At 40.0% G+C, this 12,204-nt stretch overlaps 1 protein-coding gene across 1 annotated transcript in view; it reads left to right on the forward strand.

Annotated features, from left to right (window-relative positions):
- LOC103135769 (zinc finger E-box-binding homeobox 2) overlaps nt 1-11,959 on the forward strand; it is a 38,407-nt gene extending 26,448 nt beyond the window's left edge. The window contains exons 2-8 of the mRNA XM_016670084.1: nt 348-632; nt 2,647-2,856; nt 5,942-6,135; nt 6,298-6,409; nt 6,648-8,134; nt 8,262-8,445; nt 9,790-11,959. Coding sequence (XP_016525570.1) covers nt 348-632; nt 2,647-2,856; nt 5,942-6,135; nt 6,298-6,409; nt 6,648-8,134; nt 8,262-8,445; nt 9,790-10,403 — 3,086 coding nt within the window. The 3' untranslated portion in view covers nt 10,404-11,959. The remainder of the gene's footprint in view (nt 1-347; nt 633-2,646; nt 2,857-5,941; nt 6,136-6,297; nt 6,410-6,647; nt 8,135-8,261; nt 8,446-9,789) is intronic.
- The last annotated feature ends 245 nt before the right edge of the window (nt 11,960-12,204 follow it).

Here is a 12,204-nt window from a genome sequence, read left to right on the forward strand (position 1 = left end):
CTTTTTTGTGTTCTCCCTGGTTTCAGTTTTTTGTGTGTGTTTGCTGTCTATTTCTTCTCTGACTTGGAAAAACTTTCGGAAATAAATAATTAATTTATGTATTTTCTTTAAAACTATATCTAATAACTCAATGCTGTGAGCCAGTGCATTTAGTTTTATTTCAAAAAAAATGTTGAACACACATGCTCAACTGCATGTCTTTATTCAGTGCAGAACGAAATACTATAACTTATTAATCAAACAGAAAGATAAATGAGCATGTTTTCCTTTCGTTACATTCCTAAAAGACTCCTGTGTTTAAAGTTTCTGTCTCATCTTCTCAGGTTTCTAATCATTTCCCTTCACAGTGGACGCTGAGCAGGTCAGCTCTCTGGGTTCGGAGGAAGACGATGAGGTGGGCTTGTGGAGCCTGGAGCCCCAGGACTGCCACGAGAGCCTGGACAAGACGAGCCTGACACCCAGCGAAGTGACGGAGGAGCCCAGCAGCCCTGCCCACTCCACCCGGCCGCTCGGCCTCAGCCCTGGCAGCAGGATCTGCTGGGGCCAGGTGGAGCCAGAGGCCACGGCTGAGGAGGACGCCACCTACGCGTCCGCCGACAGGGAGGGGGACCAAGAACCACTGAGGATGTACTGTAAGTCCTAAGCTGCAGCAAAATGGCTCCACTGTATGTGTAAACAAGTTAGTGTTTTTCTGATGCAACAAAGGGCCATTCTCACCTTCATATCAACTCCTTTTGAAACCAGGCCTTCCCTACGAGTTGTTGCTTTTTCACTTTTCTCTTTGAAAAGGCTTCTTTCTGAAAGCATGACAAAAGAACTCATCCCACACAAAGTCACCATATTTCCATGCATCAAAGAGGTGACGTTACGGTACTGAAATCAGCACTACACAATGTGAGGCTTTCTCTTTTATTTAGCGCAGATCAAAGGCTCTCGCTCGGCTTGCCTACTAACAATCACTTAGCTCCCTCGCCTCGTGTGATTTGGTCCTGCCTGATGAAGGCGAAGCTGAGTTTTTACAACACTCAACCACACAGGCTCTTCCCCTTGCCACATAAAAATGGCTCAAAATATGCCAACATCTGCAAACATTTGAAAAATCTTCCTCAAAGTCACCATGGGGAGAGTTGATTGGCTTGAGCCATGATAGGAGGCGCCCTTGCTTCTCCACGAACATCAGTGGCTTTGTCTCTCTGCCCGCCTGTCACTGCACTCAGGGGTACGAGTGAGAAGGAATTCTTTAAATCTAACTTGATATCTGGCCAACAAGCTTCATGACTTTAATATTTCATCTGTCAATCTTTATGTAAACAATTCAATCCCAATAGATTCACTTGCACAGTGGCGTTTTTTTTGTTTTTTTTTGTGATTTAGCCTCACGCACACCCACAAGATTGCTTTTGCTCATGCATGCATGAACAAAGCGTGGAAACTCGCGCAAACACTGAGCGAACACTTTAAAGAGTATAACAAATTAATGGAAAACACAACTGCACCCAAAGCTCAGTCATACTTAATCAACAAGAACGCTGACTTCAGAAACCTTTGTAGTTCAGCCACAAATGAAAGTAGTACAGTGGTGTTGCAAAAGTTTTCACAGACCCCAGAAGTTTCTCCCATTTTGTCACAGAGCAGCCAGAAAGTTCAATATTTTCTCAGGATTTATGTGACAGATTATCACAAAGTGTCACATCACTGTAGAAAACATAGCTTTCTTACATCTTTTGTTAATAATATAACAATATGCATTTTTATTCAGCGTTACTCTGTAACCCTTAAATAAAATACAGTGAGAACTACTGCCTTTAAAAATAAACTAATTAGTAGAAATAGTCCAGTTCTGTAAAAGCCTCAGAGGTTTGTCGGTGAACAAAGAGCAACATAAATACCAAGAACACAGCAGAACTAGTTCCCAAACCAGGTCTTTATGAAAGAGCATCTAAGATAAAGAATTTTCAAAAGGAAGCTGTACGAAGTTATGCTTAAAGTTTTAAATAATCCAATCAGGGGACAAAGGAAATCTGTGTAAGGAACTGCTCTGGTTGGATGAAACCAAAATCGAACTTTTTGGCCTGCAGACAAAACCAGCCTGTGATTAAAAACAAACATTCCCCACTGTGAACCCTGGGGACGGCAGCATCATGCTGTGGGGATCATTTTCTTTAGTAGCTGGTCAGACATTATAGGAAAGTGATGGAGCAAAATGCAACACAATTCTGGAGGAAAACAGGTTAGAAGCTGCATAAGAAGAGGCAGAGGTTCACAGTCCAGCAGGAGAACAAACAACCAGAACTGCAATCAAAGTCCAGATCTATAACCATTTGAGAATTTGTGAAAATACTTTATCGCCAATTTCCAACTTAAGCCACTTTATAAGAAAGAACAATTTAAAAATTCAGTCTTTAGATGTGCAAATCTGACTCATCCAATAGCCTTGCAACTGTAATTACAGTAAAAGTGATTCTGCATAGTATTGACACAGGGGAAAAGCAATGCATCCCACAATTTAAATTTAGTTGTAAAATACTTTTAAAACCCTTTTATTAAGAACTTGTTCTCCAAAAAAAAAAAAAAAAAAACAAGACCAATTGACCGACCTTTCAGCAAAGCAGTTGCATTTAGCAAAGTTGTTCCTTTTTCTGACAGGTAAGAACTCAGACGCCCAGAATGCTTTTGAGGATCTGGCCCATTATGAATTTGTGGCTCAGCTGAGAAAGGCCTCAACCTCAGCCGGTGTATTGGACCACCTGAACCATAACGGCACGACGGCTGCTTACCCTCCGAGCAGCAGGCACGATGAGCTCCCGCCTGCCATCTGGTCGCCAGGAGCTCAGCACTGCTCACCTGAAGGAGCAGGTACGCTGACAGAGAAAGCTGCGGCGGTGCTAGATTAAACATTTTTAACAGTTAGATGTCAGTGGTTTCTTTTTAAAATGTTTTCTAATGAAAAAAAAAAAAAGCAGTCACAGACTGATAGAAAGCTGTTGTGATGATGCAACTATCTGATCGTAAATGCTTGTGCAATTCTGAGAAAACGGAGAAACCAAATGAGTGTGTTTTTTTTTCTTTTTTTTTTTACATATTGCGTTGTTTACTGCTTCTCGTTTACTAAGGAACTGATCAGGTACTGGTAAAGTGACTCATTCAAATGGTAGTAAAGTAAATTAAATTACTGTATTTAGCCACTATTTTTTCTCTTAATTTTATATGAAACGCATCACATTTATATTTGGTAGTGTGCCATACCATGCTAACTTACAGTCCAGCATTTTATCGACAACGAACACAAAAAATATGATTAATGTTCAGTTTCTGCATGAAGAATAGACGAGAGGTCAGAGATACCTACTCATAAAGCACATTAATGAAAAATGTATTTTTGATTCACAAGCTGTGCTTTGAACACAAAACATAACATGCAAAAGCAAATTGTGTTTAATCGCTTGAAGATTTGAGTTATAAAGAACAGCTGGTGCTAAGAAGAGACATTTATATCCAGATTACTGTGCTTGGGGGCAAGAATGTCATTTAATTTTAGACGTTTAATGATGCGTATAAACTGTTCTTTTTACTAAAATGTTTGTGAATTTTCAAGACAATAATTAGGTCCACCAGTTGTGTTTTTTCTCTAATCCACGCAGGATTTGAAGATGATAAATTATCGTATTGTTTATCATTAACTCTGGAAAACAATATTGTAATAATAGTAATTTGTGGCTATAACTCTTAATTGGTGATGTTTGCTTCACCATTTAGGACTGACAGTACGGTTGGAATTAATACTGTTGGTTTCATGACATCGTGAAGAAATATCCGTATGTTCAGAGAATATAATTAAATACAATTATTCTATGCTGTAATGCAGCACAATTTGCACTACTCAATAAAAAAACTGTTGTATTTAAGTGAGTTACACAGGTTTTCAGCTGGATTCATTCTCTCCAGAAGTTGATCCTCAGAAAAACACTGTTTTGGTGTGTTCATTAATTTATCGTTCTATTTTCCTTATTTTAAACTATTGAGTTAATCGTGTGTTACTGCACCTTAGCTCAGCTTTACTTTTTATACCTGTAGCAAAATGGAATTAGATTGTTTATCTGTATCAAAAAATGTTATCTGACATCATTTTTTTAACAGATAAATTTATTACTCTAAAGTAATTATTATTACTACTAATAATTGATTATTAATTTCTTAAGCAATTGTTGGCTATTTCAACCACAAACATCCTTTAACTTATTAGTCACTCTGAGTTGGGTGCTGGCGTCATTATGCTGGTTTTGTGGCTGAGAAGTACTACTGAAAAGCTCAGCCGAAATAGGTGGTGAGTAAAGCACCCACTTATTGGTGAACTAAAACTTAAAACCACAAGTTTCTCACCGGCCAGATGATTAGCAAAGCTATGAACAATCTGTCTTTAATTTGATATCTTCCACAGTGTCATATGTTAGCTCAGTGCTAACTCATCATTAAAAGCAGAACATATTAATATTGGTCCAGAAGAATAAATGTTGGTCACAGCGAAGTATTTACAGCCCTAAATGTTTTTTACACTTTGTCACTCCACAACAACAAATTTCAATGCATTTTATTATTGATTGTTATATGAATTTGTGAAGCAGATGAAAAAATAAACAGTAGATTTCTTTTTTAACACACAAAAATCAGAATAGTTGTGCATTTGTAGGATTCTTATTTAAAGTTCGAGGAAAGTCACGTATGTGTCAGAGCAAACATACGGGAGAAATGCTCCGGTCAGATAAGACAACAGCTGGAGGTTTTTGACTTGCATGCAAGAAACACCCAGTTGCAGAAAAATTACTCTGCACACCACTTTGAACGCTCCTCATTAATGAAATGTGGTGATGGCAGCATCACTCTGTTCAGGTTCGGAGGTGGGACAGGTGGAGGTAAGTGTGGATCTAAATATAGAAAACCTGTCAAAGGCCACAAAAGACTTGAGACTGTGGTGGGGGTTCATCTTTGAATAATATACAAATATACAGCCAGTGCTGCAATGAAATGGTTTAGATCAAAGCATATTGGTCGAGTTGAAGTCAAAGCACCTCAGAATTTGTGACAAGACTTGAAAATTACTATTCTTAGGGAATCTCCATGCATTCAAGAACAGGAGCTATTTTACTGAGACGAATGGTCAGAATGAGTCTCATCCTGTGCAAAACCATTGGAGACATTCTAGTAGAGGTTTTAAGCTTTGCAGCAGTCGGATGTAATATTTACGCAGGGAGGCAATGTTGGTTACATTGTTTATTCATTTTAAATAGATAAAAATCATGAACATACACACAACTTTTACTTCCACTTCACGATTATGCACCACTTTATCTGGATTCACCATATAAAATTCCAGTGAAATACATTGAAATTTATGGTTGAAAGGTTTGGACAGATTAAATGAGGACTAATACTTTTGCAAGGGATTGTATATCTAAAATCTGTGACACTTGTGAGGATCTGAAGATAGTTTCCCTGCTGCTCATTTAATCTAACCACAACTTTAACAGCTCTCCATCTTGAAATAATGCTAAAACTGCACATTAAAGCAAAACAAAAAGAAGAAAAGAAAGGAAACAGAAAGAGGAGCCCCGAGACCACAGGACTGTAGCCTGGAGAATATCATTGTTAGACATTTAGGACTTGTTTGAAAGGGCCAACATTTATGATACCTAAAATATTAAAAAGGATTGCCATTTTGGTATCACATCTTTCATGCACATCCTTATGGTGCCTTGATTTTGAATGATTAAACTGCAATATTGCGTAATGCCTATATTTCATTTTCAAAGCAAAAAAAAAAGAGAGAAAATAAATCAGTTGGTGAAAAGGCAATAAAAAAAACCCAAAGAACGATAGTTATGTTTAATGCACATGTGAAATGTTAATCTGTGCGCTTAAAATGCCTTCTCTCTCCGGACTGCAGATGAAGACCGGAGCCAGCAGGCCTGTCCGTTCTGCCACAGGATGTATCCGCGAGGAGCCTCTTTGAGGGACCATGTCAGATACTGCCAGGAGAGGGAGGGGGGCCACATGGTCTGTCCGCTCTGTGGATACACTGCCACCCTTAGGTCGCAGATGGAGCGGCACCTAGCACTTCACAACCAAATCCAGGACAAGGTGATACATACATACACACACACACACAAATAATCTGAAAGTCTTGAACACCAGTGAAGCATCTCGCAGTCTCCGCAGATTGTAGTGATTTTTGTGCACTTTGTTTATATTTTCTAAATCCTTTCATAGTCTAAAGCTGATCACATATTCCTGTCATCCTAGAGTGCCATCGGTTTGGACCAAAGCATGGAGACGAGGAAGTTCAAATGTCTGGAGTGTGGGAAAGCATTCAAGTACAAACACCACCTCAAAGAGCATCTTCGCATCCACAGTGGTGAGATACAAAATAAGATCAAAACATCTCCACTCACCCTGCATTTCGCCATTGTTTCCACTGAACTGCTAACCGTTACTTACTGTCAGAATTATACGGTATGAAATTATAACCAAATGGATGTGTAATAGGAACGAGCTTTATGTGATTCACGGCAGGACAAGATAATTACGGAAAAAAAGATTACACCCCACTCTGAAGGTATTTTCAACTCACTCTTTGGCATCTCTGTGTTTAGGTGAGAAGCCGTATGAGTGCTCCAACTGCAAAAAGCGTTTCTCCCACTCTGGCTCCTACAGCTCTCATTTAAGCAGCAAAAAGTGCCTCGGCGGGGGAGGGCATGTCGGGGGAAGCATGGGGAGCGGCAGCGGAGCATTTAACGGACACAGTCAAAGCGCCTACCACCACTCACTTCCAACATCTCCCTCTGCTGGTGGGGGTAGATCCAGTAGTGACCACAGCTCGCTGTTGGCTTTACAAAACCAGGACAGTATCAGGTCCTTGGGTCATTTACCAGCAGATTCTCACCAGCAATCCCTGCAGGATTTCCATCAGAGCTTCCCCGGCACGTCTGACACAGTCAGACTGTGGGATCGCTCACCGGAGCTGTCTCTGAGGAGCGGGATCATTAAAGGGACGACCCTGTTGCCTTATCTTCACTCTGGCACCAAGTTTGACCAGATGCTGCAGGAGATGCTTCACAGAGACGTAAAGATAGAGCAAGACAAGGAAGAGGTAGAGGAGAGGAGGATGTTCCATAATGGAAGAGGGCTTGAGAGGAAGATATCGCCCGACAGGAGAAGAGAGGTGAGATCAGGTGAATCAGAGAGAGGTGTATTTGGGGTGACGTGTCGTTGGTGCTTGCAGCCCTTCCCGAACATGGCCGTTCTTCTACAGCATGAACACAGCCTCTGTAAGATGAACAGAGAAGCAGTGGAAGCTGCTGACAGTTTTCGTAGGAAAGACCTCTCCTCGCCGCCTTTATTCTTCCCCAGATCGGCTCTCCATGCAGAAAACACCAAACCAAGTGAAGTAACCAATGGATTCTCCGGAAACAAGTCCCCTTCACAGAAGCCAAGCTGGCAATCTGTCCCACAACAACTTTTAGTGGCAATGCCGTCTCCTCCTCCCCGCCATGATGCACTGTCTTCTCGCATGTACCTGTCCAGCCAGGACAAAGGTAGTCCAAGCCACCAGTCATCCCCAGGGATGTCATCCCCTAGAGGCAGGAAAAGAGTTCCCTCTTCAGGCTTCAATTCTCCTGTCTGCATTGACGTCACTAGTGGTCCACCTGAAACCTTGTCTCCTCAAAAAGAAACTAGCAGTCCATGGTCCACACAGAACGAACCGCTGGACCTCTCTCTACCGAAGCAGCTGTCAGAGCAGAAGGGAAGAAATAAAACTCTTAATGGGATCTCAGGGAGAGGAGAACGGAGAGAGCTTAGGACCCAACTAAGCAGACCAAGTCCAACTTCACATATGCCCCTTCAGCAGTACCCCATCCTCAGCAGCACTGGTGCTCCAGTGTTTCCAGGCTCAGTATTCAATGGGTTTAACATATTCAGCCAAACTGGAGTAGGTCTTCCACTTCACGAGGGCATGATACCAACTCCGTACAGTCAGGCAACTAACAGTCCTAGGTTTCTCTCTCCTATGGCCTACATGATGGAGGCCAATGCAGAAGCTGTGCTGAAAAAGATCTACCAGGAGAGGCAAAGCTTTATGGTGAGAACGTCTGTCTTTTCTCTGAAATGTGAAAGATAAGCACAAAATGCACATTGTATTTTATTCCAAACCAAAAAAGCATGTGCATAAATAATATTGTCATGATGTATAATTGTTGTTTTAACAGGGTGAGGTGTTAAACCGGAGTGCTCTGGACTACCTCTCTTTGACTGATGAGGGGTTTGAAGGAGATGGAGGACCAGGCAGGAAGAGGCTAAAGAAAACAGAAGAAGGGCTTTATGCTTGTGACATCTGTGAAAAAACCTTCCAGAAGAGCAGTTCTCTTCTCCGACACAAATACGAGCACACAGGTCTGTAGCACAAACTGCATCTGCAAAGTCACTGGTGAAAAGGAAACTTCAATGACTTATCAATCCAGTCATTAGAAAAACTATGTATCCCTTTCCTACTTCCATTGGATTCAAGTGAGGAGACAGCTGACAGATATTGTTATTTAATAAACTTGGCCATCATTAAGCGTGTCCAACTCTTTAAAGGCAGGAGATTTGGCACTTTGCTGGTCTGGAGCATCTTGGGTTAGAATTTGATCCCAAATTGTGTCATGTTCAGAGAAACTGGAAAAAAACAATAGCCCTACTTTAACCTCAATTAATGTGTTAGATGTTAAAGTTAATAGGAGTACAATTACCAAAATAATGATAATAATAATAATGAAAAAGTATCTTGTTTGCAGAAGGAATTTTGGAATCTTCAAAAATATATATGACAGTATAAATCAGATATCCAAATTTGCATCTAATTTTACCGTAAGAAATCTTAAAAATGTGTTTTGAGTAGACAAAACCTAATTCCTTTCAAAAAAATAAAAAACTAAAAAATCACCTCCACTGGTATGATTATATGGGTTACTTTTAAAAACACAAAAATGTGTATCGCACCGCATCCACCCATTCATGTTGCACCACTCAGTGGAAATGAGGCTTAAGTAGACATGCTAAGCAAAAACCAAAGTCATATCAGCACAAACTCTCTACACCAACTACTAAGCATAGTGGTGGATGGGTGATGATTTGGGCTTGTTGCACAATCCTGCAGTCATTGAGTTGGTCATGAACTCCTCTGAGATAAAGTTTAAAGCTTCTGTCTAATCTCCAGCAGAATGGTTGAAAAATCTTTGTCTAAAGTTATCACAAGTAAAAATGTTGTTTTAGGTTATATAGTTAGTTTTTTATGTGATTGTAGGTGAAATTCCGTATCTGCTTTAGATTATTACAATACTTATTTAAAATTGCAGAAAGAACTGCTTTACATTTTCTGAACTTTGCTCCATTAAGTGTTAACAAAGAAGAGAAATACTTGATTAAATCTGCAGCTTCACCAAAGCAAAAAAGAAAAGGCAGCATTGATTGCAGGTGCTCGTACTTCTAAAGTCCAAGAATAGCCAAGATATATTTAATTTATTTTTAAACAGTTGTATGCATCATAAGCCAGCTCATAACCCATGCATGAAACCACAAGTGGGTACAGAGCTTAAGTATGTGTTTATGCTTTATGTAACAGCCTGACTTGATGATATGCCAATATCAGCAGAAATTTCACAAATTCTTTCAGAAAGTGTTTTTCACTAAAAACTACTAATGCATCCATTTTTTTCTTTTTTTTTAAACGGAGGCAACTTCTTTGTGTTGTTTCAGGCAAACGTCCTCATGAGTGCAAGATCTGCAACAAGGCCTTCAAGCACAAGCACCACCTGATCGAGCACAGCCGGCTGCACTCCGGAGAGAAACCCTACCAATGTGACAAGTGCGGCAAACGCTTCTCCCACTCAGGCTCTTACTCCCAGCACATGAACCACCGCTACGCGTACTGCAGCAAAGACCAGGATCTGGACCAGGATCACGAGGACATGCCTCTCACCCCGGGAGCCGGCAGCAGTCTGGTAGGCAGCCTGGGTGAAGACAAATCTCTGTCTGCAGACGACCCACACACGGCCCACTCCTTCCTCAGCGACTCCAGCCTGGACGGAGCTGCGGACACTCTGAAAGAGGGGGAGGAAGAGGAGGAAAGAGTTAGGAAAATGCATGAAGGTTTGTTGGAAGAAGCAGAGGAGCTGGAAAGTAGCCCCAATGAAGGGTCACCCACCGGCGAGAGTGAACTGCAAAATAAGCTTATTAACTGTGAAACAGGAAATCATATTAACAACACAGAGAACCAAATGTGGGACAGAGACACTGAGGACCAGAATGGAGGCTTGGATAAATGTGAAATGAACATGGATTTAACAGAATTACCTAGAATATTAATTTAACATGACCTTAACAAGCTTTAAGACTTTTAATTTTATATATTCCTACATATGCAACAGAGTGTTTTTCTTGTTTTTCATGACAAAATGCACAAAACACCAACGATTTTGTGGCCTTAAATGGATGAAGCCATGCCAGTTATATTTGTGTCAATGGAAATGACAGTATTTTATCATGTTCAATAGACTTCAGTTACTTACAGTGTTATTCCAATTGTTTTGTTTTTGTTTGTTTGTTTTTTTAACCCAAATGGGTTAACTGAACTAAAGTTATGTCATATTCGGATGTGGCATTACATAAATCTTCAATGCTTGCTGCTCCCTATTGCACATTAAATAATACTCGTACATACTTGTTCTTAATCTTAAAACAAACGTTTTCTGTCTTTAACAGTTATGTTGGTGTTCATTTAATGTCTGACCAAAGCTTGAAAAAAATCATTTCTGCTCTTAATTAAGTGCACAAAACCTTTTCTATCTTCTGCCATTTTATGTGAGATCCCACATTTTTGTTGTGACATGTAAGAGTTTGCTTCAATCAAATCATGTGACTGATTATATTTACTGGAGCTGACTGCATTGTTTGCTGTGAAATCCAAAAAAAAAATTATAATAATAACTTATTGCCAGGTGAACAACGGTTCTCCGTGGCCTCAGTCAGTCATCTGTTAAATGTTATAAACACGCAGCAAAAAAAGAGGAACAACGGGAAGGTAGCTGTTTATTCATGCTTCAAACAAAAGGCAGTGGCCTGCACCTTTTTAAGCGTTTGCCTTACTGGGAAGACAGTCATTTCTGCATCTTTGCATAAGATGTTAACGGGGGCAAAAGATAAACATAGTGTCCGGGGGTTTTTCCCCTTCAGGCATCAGATACCTTTTGGAACGTTTTACCGTTTGTTTGATTATCACAAATTCACCAGGTCCAAAGACATCTGCAATTTCTTGTAATGATTTGCATGCACTCTGGCCTATTTTTACAGTAACAGAGCATTAACTTGTCAAACACTTAAGCTTTTTTGACGAGGTGTGGCAAGAGGGTCAAGATTCAGGGCGCATAGATCAGCTTTAAACTTCCTCTTTCTGACTGCGGTGTAGTCAACGTGAAAAGTGCCTCAGATGTACTCAGACAACTGTGAGTAATCCGAAAAAGCCTTCGTACGATGAAACTTTGCAGACAGTGGTGCATGAGGTGTGACTAAGCTTGCAGCGCTCATGCATACTGCGTGCCAAAGATACTTCTTGTTAATATATGTGTGTGTGCGAACGTATCACCAAAGACATGCATATGTGACACACCAACTGCTATGCTATTCTTGCATAGTTTCTCACCTGTTATCTTCCAGCAAAAGAACAGGCAAATACAAGTTTCACATTCACTCAGTTGCTGCACACCTTTCTATGGGTTTCTTTTTAAAAGGTCTTTTTTTTTCCACATTCATGCAAGTTTTATATAAACTTTTTATATGTATATATATATTTTCATTTTTGTAACAGAAATATACAGAATTTGCCTTGAAATTCTTGTATTTCATTTATTTTTCTAATTAAAAATGACAGTTTTTGCACAATTTGTCCTGATTCGTGATTTCAGATCCAGATATTAAAGAGGGAGAAGATCTTAAAAGCATAAATTAAACTTTTACAACTTTTGCCCCTTTAAATTCTGTTCAGGAGTGGACTGAAGTTGAGGGAACTGTAATGCAGGTCAAAATCAAAGTCTGCAGCTTAAATTTAATTTTATAAAATAAATATTTATAAGGTGATTTATCCTGTGAGGTGGAGGAAGTCAGGAGAATTATCTG

Source organism: Poecilia formosa, unplaced genomic scaffold, assembly GCF_000485575.1.
Source record: "Poecilia formosa unplaced genomic scaffold, Poecilia_formosa-5.1.2 Scaffold2, whole genome shotgun sequence".
NCBI classification, from domain to species: domain Eukaryota; kingdom Metazoa; phylum Chordata; class Actinopteri; order Cyprinodontiformes; family Poeciliidae; genus Poecilia; species Poecilia formosa.